Source organism: Heterodontus francisci, chromosome 38 (assembly GCF_036365525.1).
Source record: "Heterodontus francisci isolate sHetFra1 chromosome 38, sHetFra1.hap1, whole genome shotgun sequence".
NCBI lineage: Eukaryota > Metazoa > Chordata > Chondrichthyes > Heterodontiformes > Heterodontidae > Heterodontus > Heterodontus francisci.
Genome location: NC_090408.1, coordinates 16,461,783 through 16,483,873, shown reverse-complemented (window position 1 = coordinate 16,483,873; position 22,091 = coordinate 16,461,783). Strand labels below are relative to the sequence as shown.

At 43.2% G+C, this 22,091-nt stretch overlaps 1 protein-coding gene across 1 annotated transcript in view; it reads right to left on the bottom strand.

Moving 5' to 3' along the window:
• Positions 1-22,091, bottom strand: part of LOC137352322 (hepatoma-derived growth factor-related protein 3-like) — a 117,536-nt gene that overhangs the window by 18,582 nt on the left and 76,863 nt on the right. Inside the window, exon 4 of the mRNA XM_068017613.1 lies at positions 775-933. Coding sequence (XP_067873714.1) covers positions 775-933 — 159 coding nt within the window. The remainder of the gene's footprint in view (positions 1-774; positions 934-22,091) is intronic.

The window sequence follows — 22,091 nt, the reverse complement described above, 5'->3', positions numbered from 1 at the left end:
ACTGTATCTAGATTATCCTTACAGCACTGACCTGGGATTTACCACTCTGCCCCAACTACCCTTACCCTATCATTGGTAGCTGTGCCTTCAGCTGTCTAGTCCCTAATTGTTTGAATTCCCTCCCTAAACTCTCCACCTCTCCTCCTTTAAAGCATAACACAGCTCATCCGCTGACTTGCCACAAGGAACTCCACAGACATTCACAGAGGATATATAAAGACGCAATGTTGCTACAAGCACACTTTCTTGAAAAGACCTCCAATGGTGAAATTCAGGATACCGGAGCCCTCCAAGATGTTGGTTCAGGAGACACAGGAAGGACATTTTTTTTTGTAAGCCACTTTGAAACCCCACACTTAAACTGGGGAACAATTTTAAATGGGATGGGGAGGAGTTACCGTATAAACAGGAGTCTTGAAGGGAAACCTGACAATAACCTGCAAAGAGCAAATGAAGAAGAATGTAAATTCTTACACAAGATGCTAAAGATAAGAGTGGGTTACTTTGTTTGCTGTGATATATTGATAAGCTGATACAGCCCAGACTGCAGCTCTGATGAGTCTAATTAAACTTAAGGTCAAAACATTTGTGTACAAAACAATTTCTATTTACTGCATGTTAAATATTTTGGGTAAGATCAACTCGAGAAGATTCATTCCTTATAATTTTCTTTCAAACAAGACATAATCTTGAGGGGGGCTTTAACCTAAAACAACACAGAAACACATACATCACAGTATACCAAGAGCATATGGAAAGATTCTATTCCTTTACCTTAAAAGCAGCTTTTTTTCGTTTGGCGCCTGCTTTTTCATTTCTGCGTTTAGCTTTTCCCTCCTCATCTATTATTTCACCCCCTTCGCCTTCGCTACTGGCTTCTGCTGTATTCCCTCCCTCTCCTTCTGCCTCTGGAGAACTCTGCTGCTGTATTGCCTGAAACAAAAACACAGCACGATAGTGAAAACATGACATATGGTATCAAACTCAACATGCTCAAAAATAACAGCAATGATTACAGGCTTAATTTGTACATACAAAACCTACATCGCACTTGGTCCATTCAAATTGGTAGAGCTGCAGCCGATTTCATTTTAGCTGTGATAGTGTCAACTCTTTCTAAAGAAAATGTCCCTAGTTGCCTTCTGCACCCTAAAGAACCGATGGTAATGTCGAAGGATGATCTCATGGATCTCTTACCACTACTCAAATAGAGACACCACCTCACCAAGCAAGCCCAAATTTTGAGATTAACCAGAATTTAAATTTTCATAAATCTGATTGCGTGTACAATATTAATAAATAAAAGGAAAGTGTTGTGAAAATGCATTCCGAAAAATATAAGGAAAGACTTGCATTTATATAGAGTCTTCACAACTTCAGGACATCCCAAAGTGCTTTACAGCCAATGAAGTACTTTTAAAAACTGTAATCTGTTGTAATGTAGGAAATGTGGCAGCCAATGAATGCACAGTAAGCTCTCACAAACAGCAATGAGATAATGACCACATAATCTGTTTTTTGGTGATGTTGGTTGAGGGATAAAGTTACAAGTCCTGACCAGTTGTGCATTCACTGAATCATATACAGCCCTACAGGCATGCACGGAGCAGATGCACATTCTTGCGGAAATGCCAGATAAACTCGCAATTCGTTTACTCGAGGAAATTCACCATGCTTACACTTTTTATCATAGAACCATAGAATGACACAGCACAGAAGGAGACCATTTGGCCCAGCGTGCCTATGCTGGCTCTTTAGTGCAGCGAGCCAACTAGTTCCACTTGCCTGCTTAGTTCAATAGTATTTTCTGGTAACTAATTCCATATAACTATTACTCTCTGTATGAAAGTTCTGTCTGACTTTTCCATTTTACCCTATTCTCCTAATTTCTAAATCAATGTTTCCTACTTTTTAAACCCTATGTCAGGAAGGACATGTGTGCATTACGTGAAGGTGCTGGGAACATATACGGGAGAGTCCCAGCTATACAACAATACCAATGTAGCAAGTATATGTCCCAAGATCACATTCCAACTTGTTCTACATTCACTGCTCACCCATGTCAAGCACAACCTTAAAGCTCTTTCACAGCAGCTCATGTATACCTCTGGGCATATCTATATCTATCTATATCAGCTGGGCACACATTCAAACTGCAAGCGACAGACCTTGCCACCCTCGCATCTTCCAAGGACTTCACCTGTCGTAACAAAAACAAGGCCACAGAACAAACCCAGGGCAAGTCTCAAAGAATTTTGCAAGGTGTTTATTTGCATTAAAATTTGGGGCCTTTATGAGGCTAAGGCATGAAATGAGAGCACGCGTTTCAAGATGGCAGTGTGCAACAGGTCATATCTGGCGTGTAAGCTCCTTTTATCCGACCTCTGCTTCTTTTCAAATGAAATGTGCAAAGTCGGTTTCAATTAAAGTTCATTTCATTGGGAGCTGAAACCATTTCTGAAATTGGTTTTTTACACTTAATATAAGGGGAAGCGAATGCAGCTCTTCAAGTGTCCCAGAGGCCTAGAAAAGGCCATTCACCCCATTGGCCTGTGCAGCTCTTTCAAAGAGCAATCCAGTTACTCCCACTCCCCCCACTCTTTCCCCATATCCCTGCTTCAAAGATTTATCTAATTTCCTTTTTGACGGCTACTATTGAATCCATATCCACCAACCTATAAAGCAGTGCATTCCAAATCCTAACCACTCATTGCATAAAGAAGGTTTTCCTCATGTCACCTCTAATAGTTGAGAAATATTGAATTAGACCTTGCAGTCTTGCCATCCTATGCTACCTCCCAGACCATATCGTCACCCATCACTACTTTCTGAAAGTAACTAAGTGATTTAAGCATCTCCCTCACTTTTGATGCATCAGTGACTGTATGGTTTGAACTTTCTGGTCTGGACTGAAAGAGGGGCGATTAGAACAGAGATGTGATGAGTGCATGCTATCATCTGCTGATATCCGATACCTTCAAAGAGATACATTTCAGCCACAGGAAAGCTTTATGCAACTCAGATGATGTCCTGGAATAGAGAAACTAGAACTGATAAGTTACCAGTGCTGGTATAACAAATGATATAAACAACAAGGGGCAGGAAGAATTAAGAATTAATATAAAAATATGGTGGGATATTATTAAACCAAAGGGTACAAATGTAGAATCACAGGGCTGGATTTGTGCTGAAGACGGAGCTCCCGGTGCCAGGCCGAAAAGGCGGGTAGAATGCCGCCTCTGCCTTTTTCTCCCCGATTGGAGTGATCCCCCTGTATTTTTGTGTCAAAGTTTTAGGAGGTGGGATCCCTGTTCCTTTAAAGACTTTATCAGGATGGGGATCCCACCTCCTAGGGAACCCTGGAGAAGAAATAGGTGAGGCGGTATCACCAGGGCCAGTCCGGAAGGCCCTGACGAGGAGGGGTGGGGGGTGGTCTTGAGGTCCAGAGGGAAGGGGTCTCGGAGGAGGTGAATTGGTTCCCAGTGGGGTCCTCTGTGAAACACAAATTGCCCACAAAGGAGGGACACCCTCCCAATCCCACAGGGAGGCACCTCGTTTTACAAGGCGTCCTCCCCGCGCCGCAGAGGCCCCACCCCCCCCACCCTTGGGAAGATCCCAGCAGCGGCGGGAAGAGGCCCTTAATAGGTCACTTAAGGCCCTCAATTTGCCTCTGGGCGGGAAGGCCGTCGTCATCCTATCACCGGGAAGATTGCTGGGTGATGGGTTGGCAACAGATCCTCTCCACCACCCCCCCCCCCCCCGTTGCGATTCTCTGTGCCTCCTCGGGGTGGGGGTGGGGGGGCGTAAAATCCCAGCCACAGAATGATATAGCACCGAAGGCAATTTGGCCCATTGTGCCTGTGCTGGCTGTTTGAAAAAACTTTTTTTTTTAGTATTCATTCACAGTATGTGGCTGTCACTGGCAAGGCCATCATTTATTGCCCATCCTTAATTGTCCTTGAGAAGGTGGTGGTGAGTCACCTTCCTGACAATTGTGTGGTTTGCTAGACCATTTCAGAGGGCAGTTAAGAGTCGACCACATTGCTGGGGTCTTGAGTCACATTTAGACCAGGTCAGGTTAGGACAGCAGATTTTCTTCCCTGAAGGACCATACAATAGTTACATGGCTTCCATTACTGATACTAGCATTTTACTCCAGAATTAATTAATTGAATTTAAATTCTCCAGCTGCTGTGATGGGATTTGTACTCATGTCTGCAGATCATTAGTATAGACCTCCGGATTATTAGTCCAGTAACATAACCCCTGTGCTACCATACCTACGCCTCTGCTTGTTCACCAGAGCCCTGAAAATTTTTCCTTTTCAATTATTTATCCAATTCCTTTTTGAAAGTTATGATTGAATCTGCTTCCACCACTCTTTCAAAGCAATGCATTCCAGATCACAACAATTCAGTACATCTTGAGTTGTTTGCAGTGTTATTTGAGGCTATGGAAAGAATCAGTGGGATATCTGACTACAATGAGTGATTACTAAAATGCTGTTAATAGGGGATAACTGAAACTTATTTAGGAACAATGGCTGCACAGAAGCAAACAGGGAGTTAAGCTGTTGGCATAAAATGTAAAAACAGTAACTGGAATTTGGAGGAGGTGAACACTTTCATCAGCACAGATTCATAAATATTTATTACTGTTACGACCGAGGCAGGAGTAATGCACTGTCAATTAAGTCCCAATACTCCACAGGTCGAAGCATATTATTAAAGTTTTCCCACCCAACTGGAAAACAGCTAAATTAAACACTCTAGTAACCCCCAGAATAAAACAGACCAAACCAGGTATCTTTAGAGAACAACAAATTAACTATTTATTAATAAACTCAACCTTTAAACATAAATTTATCTTAATAGTGTTTAAGATTGAGTTTATTAATAAATAACTTAAATAAATAAATAACCTTATAACTTCTTATTCATTCTAACTCCCCCATTCACACACATATATTCAAAAATCAATGGTTAACCGGTTTTAAAAATGGTGTTTTAAAAATTAGCTGTTTCTTAAGTATAAATAAATAACTGGGTTGTAAATCTTCATGAGTTACGTTTCTGGTTGATGAGGTGTCCAGATTAGAACTATCAGATGCCACTCAAAGTCTCCATGCGAATTTGACGAAACAGTCTTTTATTAGATTGGCATTCAAAGCACTTCGGCTGCAGCAGGCATCACACAGTTCCTCCAACAAGGAGCACAGCAACGGGTCCACTCGGATTTTAAAAAACCAGCAGTAGAAACTTTACTGAAAATTCCAGCAAACACAAACAGATGACAGAGTCAATCTTGAAGCAAAGACTTCTTAGATTGGAAGTAATGAAAAGGAATTTTGCTACCTCCAGCAATACAAATGTTCTCTTCAAAGGGGCTTTTTTCTCCTTAGGTAATTAACATGGCATGTAGCTCATTGTAGAATTTCTGATGAGAAAAATGGACAGCTCCTTGCTCCAGTAATCACGCTTCGCAGGTGTCCCTAGTTCAAACTGGTTGGAGCTGATTTTTACACAGTCAGAAGTTACAGTACACCATGTGACCTCCCCCTCCTGCTGTGGCCTAGGAACAGGTGCAGCTGGCACACTGTTTTAATCAGAAGAGGGAAAAAAATAGTTCTGTGATATTACTGATAAGAAAAAGTTGGGGTAAATAACAAAATGCAAATATTCTCAGGAGAAGTTAGAAAAGCATGAAGAATAAGTTTAGATGATATTAATGTAAGGAGCATTAGGGATGAAGGACTGAAATTAGAAGCTAAGAACATAACTGACATTATTGGTGTCACAGAACCAAGACTGTGACCAGGAGATTGACAAGATGGAGCAAAGAGTGTTGAATGTTGCTCAAAGCTACAGCCAGTAGAATTGTGACATTGTTGGTAAGGGACAGCTTAACACACACCGACAGCGGAGTTCCGGCAGTGGTAGAATTAATCTGAGTGAAAATTAGCAATAGGGCAACAAATTAAAAGTGAACATTAGAAAATAAGAAATAGGAGCAGGAGTAGACCATACAGCCGTTGAGCCTGCTCTGCCATTTAGTATCGTGGCTGGTCATCTGCCTCAACTCCATTTTCCTACCCATTTCCCATATCTCTTGATTCCCTGAGAGATCAAAAATCTATCTATCCCAGGCTTGAATATTATAGCTTGTGGTATAACCACAAGCTCAAGGTAAACCGAGCACATAAGTGAAAGAGATTGTAACAATCACAGGATAAAACAGGAATATCGGGATAACTAAAATACACAGTAGAAGCACAAGCAATGTTATCAGAGGCGATGAGTGACTGGGTCCAATATATGTGAAGCAGGGGATTAAGATTTGCTAGATTTAGAATTACACAATGATTAGTCATCTGGAAATGATCACTGTCAAGTTATAATTGACATTGCAACAAAAGTCCTGGCCAAAAATAACCATACTTATGTGTTGGTCTGTAGTGATGCAGTTGAAAGAATAGTATTTGAAATTAGGAGAAAATGCGAGGAGTGGAACAAGAAAATAGAAAATAAAAATGGAATATGTTAAGACCACCTTAAAGAGTGGATTTTATAGTATCATATTCCCAGTAGCGAATGAGTCAGTAGTGAATGATGCAGGAAATGCACAGGTACACGTCCCATGACTTTCCATTCATTAAAATTAACACATTCTTGAAATCAGCCTGGAAATGTGTGCGAGAGTCCCAATTGGAAAAGGGACAGTCAAAAACCAAAGCCAAGACCAGTGTGGCTAATTTAGGAAATCCAGAAATATCCTGAACGTTAAGAATTAATTTAAATGACAAAGAACAAAAAAAAAGTCAAATAATCACTTGAGGATACCTAAAGATGAAGATTATAAAGCAGAAGAGGAAAGCTGAATGTTGATGATAACGAAAGCAATTCAAATACATTACTTAACCATTGCAGAACTACAGTGTTAAAAGCAACACAAGGCCTTTCAGGATGAAAGTATTTTTGAGTAAATCAGGAAGTGGCATGTGTGTTCAATTGATTCTCCATGGCTGACTGCATGATTTATCATCCAATCACACTGTGGGTAATCAGAGGTAACTTTAACCTAACCCACCCAGAGTGAACAGATGGCGTTTGAGTTGAATATCTGTTTCCACCTTACCCAATTTTATGTTCCAATGAAGTCAATGAACTGTATAAACAAATGTCCGACTTGAGCCCATCCCATTCCTGCTGGGTGAGTAACATTAAAATTACTCCCTTATGCAGATACCAGTGAAAATGCTCAGACCATCAGTGAAGCAAGAAGTACATTTCACTCTGAGGCATGAAGTATTCTTTGTGTAGCTAATGTTGCTCAGTATATTATGATATTGGTTTAATTTTTTATGGTCAATTAGCAAATTAATGTCAGTAAATGTAGACAGTTGTTGGAAAGGGGGTGAATTTGGATGCATAAGTACCTCATATTACCTGATATTTCAAACTATTCCCACCTATCAGATTCCAATTTAGTTTTAATACCAGCAAAACTGTTAAATCCATAGGGTCGATTTTACTGGGATTAGCAGCTGAGAATCCTCCGTCCACCAGGTGTGAAGCACAAGAAATTGGGTGAAAAATTGGGATAAGGGATCTATACTCCTTTATATTGCTCTGAGATTTCCAAGGCTTCTCTTGTGGATGAGGAGAGGAGAGGAGAGAAGGAGGGGAGGAGAGAGTGAGGGAGGGGGAGCGGAGGGGCAGGGGAAGCAATGTGACTGCTTGTAAACACAATACATGGAATCATAGAATGGTTACAGTGCAGAAGGAGGCCATTCAGCACATCATGTCCATGCCAGCTCTCTGCTGACAGCAACTCAGCTGGTCCCATTCATCCGCCTTTTCCCTGTAGCCCTGCAAATCTTTGCCATTCAGGTAATTACCCAATTTCCTTTTGAAAGCCGCGACCGAATTTGCCTCCACCACATTCTCAGGCAGTGCATTCCGGATCCTAACCACTCACTGCATAAAAAGGATTTTCCTCATGTCACCATTGGTTATTTTGACAATCATCTTAAATCGGTGTCCTCTGATTCTCCCCCTTCTGCCAATGGGAACAGTTTCTCCCCACCTACTCTGTCCAGATTCCTCATGATTTTGAAAACCTCTGCAAATCCTCTCTCAACCTTTGCTTCTCTAAGGAGAACAGTCCCAGCTTCACCAATCTATCCACTGAACTGAACTGAAGTCTCTCATCCTGGGAACCATTTTCGTAAATCTTTTCTGCACCTTTTCCAATGCTATCAGATCCTTCCTAAGGTTCAGTGCCCAGATTGGACACAATACTCTAGTTGAGGCCAAACCAGTGTTTTATAGAGGTTCTCTATAACTTCTTTGCATTTTTACTCTATGCCTGTAGTTACAAAGCCCAGGATCCCGTATGCCTTATTAACTGCTTTCTCAACTTGCCCTGTCACCTTCAACGATTTGTGCACATATACCCTCAGGTCTCTTTGCTCCTGCACCCCTTTTAGAATTGTATCTTTATTTTATATTGCCTTTCCTCATTCTTCCTACCAAAATGTATCACTTCACACTTCTCTGCATTATATTTAATCTGCCATGTGTCCACCCATTCCACCAGCCTATCTATGTCCTTCTGAAGTCTATCACTATCTTCCTCACAGTTCACAATACTTACAAGTTTTGAGTCATAGAGTCGTACAGCATAGAAACAGGCCCTTCAGCCCACCGCGTCCATGCCGACCATAATGCCCGTCTATACTAATCCCACCTGCCTGCATTAATTCCATATCCCTCTATGCCTTTCTCATTCAAGTACCTGTCCAGATGCCTCTTAAATGCCGCTACTGTTCCTGCTTCCACCACCTCCTCAGGCAGCTCATTCCAGATACCCACTATTCTTTGTGTGAAAAATTTACCCCTTTGATCCCCTTTAAACCTCCTCCCTCTCACCTTAAATCTATGCCCTCTAGTTTTAGTCACCCCTACCATGGGAAACAGACTCTGGCTATCTACCCTATCTATGCCTCTCATAATTTTATATACCTCCATCATGTCCCCTCTCAGCCTCCTTCATTCCAGGGAAAACAGACCCAGCTTATCCAATCTCTCTTTATAACTCAAGCCCTCCAAACCAGGCAACATCCTGGTGGATCTTTTCTGCACCCACTCTAGCTTAATCACATCTTTCCTGTAGTGCAGCGACCAGAACTGCACACAGTACTCCAAGTCCGGCCTAACCAACGTTATGTACAACTGTAACATGACGTCCCAACTCTTGTACTCAATGCCTCGGCCGATGAAAGCAAGCATGCCATACGCCTTCTTCACCACCCTGTCTACCTGTGTTGCCACTTTCAGGGAACCATGTACTTGCACCCCAAGGTCTCTCTGCTCAACAACACTCCCCAGGGCCCTGCCATTCACTGTATATGTCCTGCCCTGGTTTAACTTCCCAAAATGCATCACTTCACACTTGTCTGCATTAAATTCCATTTGCCAATCCCTTACCCACTTTCCCAGTTGATCTATATCCTGTTGTAACCTTAGACAACCTTCTTCACTGTCTACTATACCACCAATTTTGGTGTCATCTGCAAACTTACTAATCATGCCCCCTACATTCACATCCAAGTCATTAATATATATGACAAACAACAGAGGGCCCAGCACCTGCAGCACACTACTGGTCACTGGCTTCCAATCTGAAAAACAACCCTCCACTACCACCCTCTGCCTCCTATCACCAAGCCAATTTTGTATCCAATTGGCTAGCTCACCCTGGATCCCATGTGTTCGAACCTTCCGGACCAGCCTACCATGCGGGACCTGTCAAAGGCCTTGCTAAAGTCCATGTAGACAACGTCCAGCACCCTGCCCTCGTCAATCCTCTTGGTCACCTCCCTAAAAAACTCAATCAAATTCGTGAGGCATGATTTCCCACGCACAAAGAAGTTTTTGTAATTGTGTAAGTTTTGAAATTGTGCCCTGCACACACAAGTGTAGGTAATTAGTATAGATCAAGAAAAGCACTGGGCCTAATACTGAAGCCCAGGGGAACCCCACTATATACCGTCCACCAGTCTGAAAAATGACTGTTCAGCATTACTGTCATTCAGCCAACTTTGTATCCATGCTGTCACAGTTCTTTTTATTCCGTGGACGTCAATTTTGCTGACAAGACTATTATGTGGCTTATGTGACTGTATCTGAACTATCTCCTTTTTAAAGGCAGCCCTTTAAGAAGTAACAGTTCTGCCTGTTACAGTTCTGCCGGTCAATCTTTGATTCCAATTTACCTGGGCTAGATCCATTCTCGCTCCATTGAAATTGGCCCTCCCCCAATTACTTGTTTTTGCTCTGGATTGCTCTTTGTTCTTTTCCAAAGCTAACCCAAACATTATGATATTATGATCATTGTTCCCTAAATGTTCCCCTACTGACACTTGACCCACATGTCCCACCTCATTCCCCAGAACCAGATCCAGCAATGCCTCCTTCCTTGTTGGACTGGCAACATACCGATCTAGAAAATTCTCAACACACTTCAGAAACTCTTCTCCAGCTCTGCCCTTTACACTGTTACTATCCCAGTCTAGATTAGGATAATTAAAGTCCCTCATTAAAACTGCTCTATAGTTTATGTATCTCTCTGTAATTTCCTTGGAAATTTATTCCTCTATAACTTTCCCAATAATTCATCACCTATAGAATACATCCAGTAGTATAACGGTACCTCAATTGTTTCTTAGCTCTAACCAAACAGATTCTGTCCTTGACCCTCCAGGACATCCTCTGTCTCCAACACTGTAATATTATCCTTAATGAATACTGCCACCCCTCCTCCTTTCTTTCCTTCCCTAAACACCTTGCATCCAGGAATATTTAGTACACAGGCCTGCCCTGTTTTGAGCCAAGTCTCTGTTATCATCACAACATCATATTTCCACGAGGCTACCTGTAGCTGCAGCTGATGAACATTATTTACCACATTCCGTGTGTTCACCTACATGCACTGAACCTAATTTAGGCTTTATTGCATTTCCTCTTTCTCTGACCCCCCCTAATATCTGACCATTTCCTACTCTATTGCTATCTTTCTCCCAGTTCTTTGTCTACCTTTGCTAAAGCTACCTCCTGGTTCCCACCCCCGCCAAGTTAGTTTAAACCCTCCCCAATAGCACCAGCAAGCTACCCCGCAGGGACACTGGTCTCTGCTCTATTCAGGTGCAATCCATCTTGCCTGCACAGGTCCCATCTGCCCGAGAACCAGTTACAATGTCTCAGGAATCTAAAGCCCTCCTTCCTGCACTGGGCACACATTCATCTTATCTATCCTCATATTTCTATACTCATCAATGTGTGGCACAGACATTACTACCTTTGAGGTCTTGCTTGCTAGTTTCTTTCCTAGCTCCCTAAAACCTGCTTGCAGGACCTCATGTTGTTGTTGGTACTGATGCGAACCAGGACTGCTGGCTGTTTACCCTCATCACTCAGAGTGCTCTGCAATCACTGACATCCTTGACCCTGGCATCAGGGAGGCAACATACCATCTGGATTCACGTCTGCGGCCGTAGAAACATCTGTCTGTTCCCCTATCAAATCCCCTATCACAATTGCTTTCCCAATCTTCCTCCTGCCCCTCTGCACAGCTGAGCCAGCCGTGGTGCTATGGACTTGACTCTGGCTACACCCCCCAGAGGTACCATCAGTCTCACCAGTATTCAGAACTGAATACTGGTTGAACAGCAAGAACCACTCAGGGGACTCCTGCACTACCTGCCAGCTCCACCTTGACTGGCTGGTGGACACCCATTCCTTTTCGTCAAAATGCAGTAGCTAGTTAGCATTAATGAAGTGGGTGTTAACTATAGCCAAAGCTCCTAATACTGTTTCTTGAAGTAAACCAGTCTAACAAAAATTTGTGCAGTGATCCAGGGTTAATTTTCTTTTACTTATTAAGCCACTGTTAATAAAAAAATGGGCAAATTTATCCAGATTTACTTAATTCACACACTATCCCAATTTACAACAACTAAAGCTGAGGTCAAAGCACCAGAGAGAGAGAGAGCAGGTGGAGTTCAAGAGCTTATGAAACTAATCAAGGACAAGTCTTTTGGTGATCAGAGCAGCACCAAGTCTCTGCTGGACAGAAGGGGCAGGAAAAACAGGTGATTATGTTCAAGAACATAGGAAACAATCTTTCAGGAACCATTCTTGACTCTGTAATATGAAAACTATAGATGTGCCACCTACTGGTCCTCTGTAAGGGATAATGTACAAGAATACTGTGCCTCAACCATGATTCAATTCCCGACCTGTGCCAGTTTCTGTAACTTCTGCAACCGTGTAGGAATATCTAGAATGCATTTTCAGTGGAAATGAAAGTGATGACCACAGCCAACTTCCTGCTGAGGGTTCCTAAACTGTTCAAGGAGACAGAAAGACTGCAAGTTTGGCTCCTGAGAGACATGGGTTACCATGCACAAATGTAGCTGGTAACAACTCTGACCCTTAAAGACCCTACAATAACCCCCTGTGGATTATCTTGCCCTGGGGTGAATTCAAGACACAGGTCATTAGCATGGGTAGAATGGTGGAGAATGCATGATAGATCTTTTGAAATGTGGTGTGCTCCCTTTCACTAGGCTTCTCCGTGATGTCCTAACCAACTTTGCTCTCCTCCAAAATGATAAAAGTGTCTTCATATAACTCCAAAAAGCTAAATGTGGAGACATGAAAGAATAGTTCCATTAGCTGATCTTGGTTAAAGCATCAACTTCAGAAATTTCTGCAATGGAAGCTTTGCAGTGGCTTGTACACCAAAAATGTACTTACTTCAAGCATCAAAAAATGAAGTTCTTTTAAAATATCTTGCATCTGCATGCACTTCACGTCAACATATTTGCCATTATAAATTCCTATGTCTGTATTTAGAATGGAAACTGTCTATGTAAACTTGTCATGTTGTAATTACACCCTCCCCTTCAGTGATGGTGCATGGTGCTGTGATACTTTAGTTTTGCATCTCCTAGCCTCTCAGTTTATACTGAAGAGAAACTCCTAATCTATTATCCAATCTATTATATTCACTGCTTCCTAAACTGCCACATGCTTAGCTATTTAGCAATAAATACTACAAAATCAAAGTATTTAATATTAGCAGAGAAGATGGCGATTGAATTGCATATGTGTTTTAGTTCAATTATCCATCACCCTCTAACTCTAGGCCTTGTCTCCCCTTGTACAATACCATGGGAGATTGACTCATACATAAGAACAGGAATAGGCCATTCAGCCCCTCGACTGTGCTCTGCTATTTAATTAGATCGTGAGTGATCTGCACCTCAACTCCATTTAACCCCCACTTTGATCCATAGACCTTGATACACTTACCCAAGTGAAATCTAGTAATCTCCTCTTGAAAGCTCCAACTGTCCTGCAATAACAGCCTTTTAGAGAAGGGAGTTTCAGATTCCTACTTCCATTTGTGTGAGAAGTTGCTTCCTCATTTCACTCCTAATGGTCTAGCTCCAATTTTAAGATTATGTCTTCTTGTTCTTGATTCCTCCGCCAGAGATAATAGTTTCCCAGTATCTAACCTATCAAATCCTTTTAACAGTTTAAACACCTCAATCAGATTCCCCCTCAATCTTCTATGTTCAGGGGAAATACTGTAAAGTTTATGCAACTTGTCCTAATATAACCCCCTTAAGCCCCTGTATCATTCTACTGGAATAAATATATGTAACACACAACATTATACATACTGACAAAATATTATTTAATATTGCTGGCAGGCCGACTGCAGAAAACTTAATGAATAAAATTATTCACTAAAAAAATTCAAAGAAAAAAATCTCTTTATAATACTTACTGGAATTGGAAGATCATGGATGGGCTGTGGCCCTCAGCCAGAAGATAAGAAAGCTTTGGAACTATGGCCATATTTCCCACTGGGTGTTAAGTTTAATGAAAAAGTAGACACTAGTAAATATTTTGTGCAGGAGAAGTAAACAGTAGTAAGCAACAGATTAACAACCTTGTAGAGTTCTCTTCAGTGCTATCACAATGTTGCAATTATGGTCTACTCCCACGTTGTGTAAAACCACAGGACTGATGCCTTAGTGGTGATTCATTTTGATCCGACACTAACAGAAACAGAGTAACAACTGGCCTATAAGATTTCCCTCCCCACCAAAGAAATTACACATGTGGAAGGATGGACTGGAGAGAGTGCTGAGGTATCATTCAAAGACTGGAGATCATCCTACAAGGTATGTAATCTCCTTCTCTTCATTAAGCATCCACCATATGAGATGGAAGCATAGCAAATCAGCATCATTCATTAGCAGGAGGTGGCCAGAATACGACAGCATAGATTTTCGGCATGGAATGAAAATCAGGTGAGCCAATAAATGGCAGCTCATCTACTCCATCAGCTTACTTGCCAGATGGTGTAGCTGAAAATTGAATCCTGGCTGTCAATATCAATCTGCCTAAGGTGTTGTCATGTGTTGTTGTTAAATCTAAACATCGATGCTTTGGAAATGTACAAGGATTTCGCCAAGTGACATTAAATAATGTTAATCAGAACTGATCCAGAGATTCACAGGTAGAAGTGGTGGAATTGATGGAGTGACTCTTCATACTATAGGAAAATACTAACTGGCAGGACTTTCAAACTTATTCTATACAAGAGACATATATCCCTTAGGGCACTGTAAATGTCTACATACTGGAGGTTAGATACCAATTCTGAGCTGTGTGGGTAAAATGATGGAGTAACAATTTCCTGACCCAAATGAAACTGCCTTTTGGATAAAAACTTCAGGTTTGTTCTCAAGCCTGTCTGGTCACAGTACCACAAATAGCTCAATGGCAAAAAAAAAAACTACAGTTCACCAGCTCTGTGAGCTGAAATAGTGCAGTGTAATTTTCCAAGTAAAATGCTAAAAAAGAAAGAACTTGCATTTATATAGTGCCTTTCACAACCTCAGGACATCCCAAAGTGCTTCATGACAGTAAAGTACTTTTGAAGAGTAGTCACTGTTACAATGTATGTAACACAGCAGCAAATTTGCACACAGCAATGAGATAATGACCAGATAATCTGTTTATTAGTGATGATAGTTGAGGGATAAATATTGGCCAGGACACCAATATCCATCCACCCGTGAGGGCAGATTGGACCTCGTTTTAACATCTCATTTGAAAGATGGCACCACCAACTGTGCAGAACTCCCTCAACACTGGCACTGAACTGTCAGCCTGGATTATGTGCACAAGCCTCTGGAGTGGGTCTTGAGTACACTAATTTGCAAAGAACTAAATCGAGGACCCCACCAGAAAAGATTTTTGAAGGACTATGTTGGTTCCTGATTTTCCCTTAAAAATAAAATATATCATGTAAAAGATGTAAAAAAAAATAGTTACTGAAAAAAATCATATACCCCAGCTCCCAACATATCCAGCAATTGTCTCTTGCATAATCGGAGACCTTGGTCTTGCCTTCCGCGTCATTCCCAGAGCTTTGATTCTTATGCTGGGATATGAGTCAGAATGTTATTTGTACCTCTGTCTACACACAACCTGAGACCCTGTGCCCTTCACTGCCACTCTTTACCCCTTCATGGTGTAGGTATGCGTAAGGTTTTTCCAGTTCTCATGAATATTTACCTCCCCATACAGATTTTGGCAAACATTTGGCGGCACCATAAAGTCTCAGAGATTTGATCCCAAAATGGAGTGATTTATTTTTGAGTTTCTGCATCCTTCTGAATGTGAGCTTTTGGTTGCAAAAAGATAAATTGGGTTATTAGCTTTTCTGAAAGAGTATGGTATTGTATTTTGTACTTTGAGCATTGTACTTTGTACTGTGACACATTTTTATTGTGTTGTATTTTAAATGCAGCCATTTAAAATCATTATTGCAGTTCATGCAGCACTCTGCATTCCTGATAACTTTAAAAACCTGGTTGACCCTTGTTGACTATGATTTCCCAGGCTGTATGACAATCACCTGCAGAAAATGTAAATTTAAATCTGATGAATTGGTTTATTGAAGCAAACTAGGCAGATTTTTTTGAGATGTGGATATATTTAATCTGGTTCTATGTGGGAGACCATTTAACAAGATAAAGCTCACAGTAGCAAGTTAATTAATGAGACAGATAATTGGCTTGACTATAGGAAGTGTAAGTGGTAACAGATAGAAAAGGCTGTGTCTGTTTTCGGTCCATTCCTGTTCATAGATAATACTGGGAAGGACAGTTGTAGTAAGGACGATTATCTGCCATTTACTGATCATTTCAAAAAAGCGTACTGGGATTACATGTTTGAATAACTGCAACAAACACCAGATTGAATAATGACTCGCTTATTACAAAAAGTAAGTTAAGCAACAGTAAACTGGAATACTTGGTGTTAACAGTACACAGATATACATACACAGGTAATGCTGTATAAGTGTTTGAAGTGCTTTCACACCCATTATACAAATGATCAGTCTCCAGATGTGAACAGAATACCTGGACCACATTAGGAGGGTTGGTGGAGGAGGTTTGGGGGGGGGGGGGGGTGGTGTTTATTCATTCAAGGGATATAGGCATCATTGGTAAAGCCAGCATTTATTGCCCCCATCCTAAATACCCTTAAGGTGGTGGTGAACTGCCTTCTTGAACTGCTTCAGTTTAAGTGGTGAAGGTACTCCCACAGTGCTGTTTGGTAGGGAGTTCCTAGATTTTGACCCAGTGATGATGAAGGAACGGCGATATATTTCCAAGCCAGGATGGTGCATGGCTTGGAGGGGAACTTAGAGATGGTGGTGTTCCCATTCGCCTGTTGCCCTTGTTTTTCTAGGTTGCAAAGGTTACAGGTTTGGGAGCACTGTCGAAGAAGCCTTGCCGAGTTGCTACAGTGCATCTTGTAGATGGTACACATACTGCAGCCACGGTGCACCAGTAAACATTTAAGTTAATGCATGAGATGGGATACATCAGAGAATCTGCAAGAAAATAGGCAAGATTGCAGTTAGTATTTCAGGAATTAGACATTTTACGAGGAGGGTGTTGGTGAACGGTAGTACAGCTAATATGACCCTGACGTTCAAAAGAGTCACAAGATGAGAATCAGTGAATTACAAAATGTATTTATAGTGGGCAAAATGCTTTGAAGTATTTTATTGAATATTATTAATGTTATATAATGACATAGCTTTCATTAGGACTATCCTGCGTAAAAGATAAAAGACTTGCATTTATATAGTGCCTTTTACCACCTCAGGAGTCCCAAGTGCTTTGCAGGCAATGAAGCACTTTTTAATGTAGTCATTGTTGTATTGTAGGGAAACGTGGCAGCCAATTTGCACACAGCAAAGCCCCACAAACAGCAATGTGATAATGGGCAAATAATCAGTGATGTTAGTTGAGGGACAAATATTGACCAGGACACTGGGGAGAACTCTCCTGCTTTATTTCAAAAGAGTGCCAGAGAGCACAGACCGGACCTCAGTTTAACGTCTCATCTGAAAGAAGGCACCTCCGACGGGGCAGCACTTCCTCACTACTGCACCGAAATGTCAGCCTAGGATTTTATGCTCAAACCCCTGGAGTGAGGCTTGAACCCACAGTCTTCTGAGAGTACTACCATTGGGCCAGAGCTGACATAATTTTAAATCTACTGGAATTCTTTGAAGAATTAAGCAAGTCTCCATAAAAATCTGTTGCCAGTCGTGCAGAGATTGACAGGGACCTAAAGTATTTGTACAAAGCACCCGCGTGAAAAAAAAGACAGATGGATTTTGATCTGGATGTAGGTATTGACCATTCACTGAAATTATTCAACAGAAAGTTGAGATCAAAGCTAGTCAAGTATTGGGATGCACAGCAAGGGCATTTTATAGCATGTTGGAACAGACTATATATATGTAAGCTATGAGACCACATTTGAAACTTTGAGCAAGATTTTAACTCATTCTAAACCCATCCCCTTACACAGAGTTAATATCGGACCCAATCCTGTGTGCAATTTTGAGCACTGTACTTTCAAATAGACATTGACACATTGAAGAGAGTTCAGAGGAGAACAAGAATGGTGATTTGGAGGCATAATTTGTTAAGTTATGAAGCAAGGCTAATAGAATTGATCTTGTTCACTGGATCAAAAGGAAGATTGAAAGGGGATATGTTCCAGGTCTTTAAAATGCTGAAAGGCATGGTTAATATAGGCGTGAGCAGATTATTTAAGTTAAACTATGATCACAGCACAAAGAGGACAGGAATACAAAATTAGCAAGCCTCAGTGAGATTAATGATCTGAAGAAATGTGGTTCCCCACCTAGAAGTAGATCTGTGGAATAAAGTCCCATCAAAAATATTTAACGCATTGTCTATCTACTCCTGTATGAATAGCTGGATGAATATCTGGGCAGAATTTTCGCCCCAATATGGGGTGGGAACGGAGGTGGGTGCATGATTTCATGCCGCCTGCTGTTGTGCCCATTCGTTATCGCCGTTCTGACTGTCAGTGACTGCTCTGGTGATGACGGGGGTGGGGAAGGTGTAACCCGGCAACCCACCTGATTTGGTTCAATGGCCAATTAAGCTTGTGAACGTTTTTGTTGTTGTCAGCTCATCAAGGGCCAGCTTGGTATTTTTGTGGTTAGGCACGGGTTACATGATGGACCTGGAACAGTGCAAGTAGAAAGAAGCAGCAACACAGTGGGGAGCCAGTCATGGCCACGCCATTCAATTTGGTGAGCCCATAAAGGGTGAATGGCTGAGAGCGGCACTCATTCATTGGCACACGGATGCCATTGGTGAGCAAAGTTAGTGGAGCAAGTGGTCTGTGCACACTTGGTCACTGGAGGGGTCGTGACCCTCCAGTGATCGCAGGGTCATAAGAGGGCAAGTACAGTAAGCATTTTGAATGTAGCTGACCAGAAGCAAGGCAACAGCTGGACATGGATTAAGGTACTTGGAGATAGGGATGAGTAGTGATGAGCATCTACATCCTCATGAGCAGATGCAGAACCCTGGGCATGAGGAGGGCAGAGAAGAGGAATGATACCCACAGCATCGAGTGTACCAAGGAAAAGCTACCTGGACATGTTGGAGAATCAGTGCTGCAGGAGACTGTGCCTATCCAGCCAGATGATAACTGAGATTTGTGCCTTTGTTGAAGAAGACCTCAGACCTTGCATTACTGCTCACCATGATTGCACCCGTGTGGCCATCAAGTCATCAGGTGAGTGGCCAGTGAGATTCATCAACAGAAAGGGCTCCAACTCCCTCAATATTCATCTGGCATACAACCACAACAGGAACTTTATACATGTGTGTGCTCGTAATCCTGGCAGCTGCCATGATTCCTTCGTCCCTAAGCAGTCCATGATGCTGCAGCTCTTCATGTCACTACAGAAACTCCAGGGATGGATTCCAGGGGACAAGGAATGGCTTGAAGAGCCACGAAGAGCCTGGAAGAGATAGCTACTCATCCCTATACACGACCCAAAGATGGAAGCACTGAGGTGCTACAACTGAAGCCATCTGCTCATGACAACCATCAAGCAGGCCATCGGTCTTCTGAACTTGTGGTTCTGCTGCCTGGTTGGCACTCTGCAGTATACTCCTGCAAGGGTCTCGCGCATTATGATGGGTTGCTCTCCATAACATGGACCTCCAGGGAGGTGTGGACCTTGAAGAGGGTGAATTGACACAGTCCATCAGAGGAGGAGGAGGAAGATGCAAAGCAGAACGGCTCCGATGTTGCACAGGGAGATGGCTGGAGCCAGCTAAGGGGTCAAAGTTCTCATCAGGATGGCGTAAAGACCAGGGAACATCTGATCCAGGCAGGTTTCATCTGAGTGCAACTCATCCAGCAGGACTGCATGGTCTGGCATGTGAGAACACATCCATTAAACACACGATCTTCAATAGATCCATACTTACCGGTAGTGCATGGTAAACATCTCCCCAGCAGTCTCAGTGTCCCTGTTCAAAGACCACTGCTTCCCTTCAGCACTTCTTCCCTCTTTTCCAGGCTTGGCATTAAAACTGGAAGCTCACATGTCTGGGATTATGGTTCAACATCTCCAGTGTTATTCATAAATTAAAACGTGCACAATCACAAGTGAAATTAACTCCAGTGGCCCATTCAGTGCTATGACTGATGCGGTGGCCTTCACTTTCAGCCAATTCTATACAGTGCTCCCCCTTGTGGCCTTGGATGAGGTGGAGGCAGCCTGCCCGCATGTGTTTGCTTGTAGCTGAGATGCATGTGGTGGTTGTCCTCGTCGTGGAGGTGCCAGTGGGGGCACCTCCAAAGGTTGCTGCACTGACATCAATGCAGGGGCAGCCTCAGTTACATGGCCCTGCTGCACAAATGTTCCCTCAGTCAGAGGGGCCAAGGAGGCCGATGATGATGATGCCAGTAAGAGGTGGCACCCTCATCCTCTTTGGTGACTGCCTCAGCCCTTTCATGGCCCTCTGGATCGCTGGAGAGCAACTGGCATCCACTTCATGTACCTGTGCATTATTAAGTGCCATTTACCTGGGTCAATGCTACAGAGCGTGGCATGAATTCTGTGCATGTCAGTGTGCTATTCCTGCACTCTGAGTGCTGCTGCATGTGGCTCTCCATGAGGTTGGCCACTCTCCTGTGGAAGAGCTCATGCAATAAAAGCCCTGAGCCATGGTGACACACATGAGCTGAATGGACTCCTCCATTCTCAGCCCATGACCCCGCACTGCCCCAGGGAATTCTGACATGTGGGCACACTTCTCACACCGCTGGTCAAAGTAGAGCCACCTTGCTTGTGACTCCTGAGGCTTTGTATCTGCTACAACTGAGCATGACTGTGTCTGTCCTCCATCCTCTGAGGGGGACTGTTTACAGCTGCCTCTGTCTCCGTTACCTCCTCCTGCTCACTCGTGAAGTGCTCCTCACCTGCTGCCACCCTTTTTCATCCAGCTTGAGGGCCCACTGATGTGAGCGTATCTGCGCTGGTGGAGGGAGCGCTTGAACGATGTGATGGCGTTGGGTCTGTTGGTTCCGTCTCATCAGAGGCCCCCAGTGGTGCTCCAGCAGTGTTGACATGCTTCCCCTCCACACCTGGCCCTGTGGGAGACATAAGAAGGCGGTCATGAGAACTCCCATGTGACAGCAGATGCCTCTGCAGTGCTGAGGCTTCCCAATGCAGCAGTGTCTTTGGCATGCTGTCGGACGGGAAGAGTGCACTCTACCCACTTCATCTACAGAGTCCAATATCTTTTCACTCTCTCCTCCAGTTATTCCCATCACTCACTTCTTCATGAGGCGCCACCCTCGCAATGTCCACTGCCGCCTCCCCCATAGAGGGAGTATGGCTAGCTGGCGCACTCCTCCTCCTGTGCCACCATCTCCCTCGCAATGTGTGCCTTTTTCTCCTGCAAGGACAAAGAGAGAGAAAGAGATAAGGCAATGCTGGCTTCTCTTGCCAATGCCAGCAGCTCATTTAAATAAGAAGCTGCATGTATCAGTGCTGCCAGGTTCTCAACAGTGCTAGGACTCTGGGCCTTGCTGAGGGGTCAGTGATTACCCTGGGCACACATTTCTCCCATGTTCAGGAGCACCATGCACCCTCAGGCTGCTCAGATGGTGTGCCTGCTACTGACTGCAGAGCTGAAGGCTTGTCATCTGGGACTCACCTTGCCAGAACGAAGAAGGTCATTAAACCTGCTGTGGCCCTGCACCCAGGTCCTCCAGATGACATGTCCTGCCACCTCCAGCCAGGCCTGCTTAGCTTGGCTGGGTGGCCTTCTCCTGCCGCCCTCCGGGAACAAGACCCATTGCCTTTCACGTACTACCTCCAACATCACCTCAAGGCTGCATCAGTAAATCATGGGTCTCTACCTCTCCACCTGCTGACTTCTGTCTTCCAATGATATGAAAGATGGCTGCCCCTATAATGGCTGCCACGATGCCTTTAAATCAGGCCCGTGCTCTTAGAGTCCCGCCTCCATCCTGCGCCCGCCACCGCTAATTGGCCGCCAAACCCGCCCTCCAGCCAATTAGCTACTGACCTTGGGGAAAATCGCGGACTGTGACTACTTCCCCCTCATCAGACCGGGG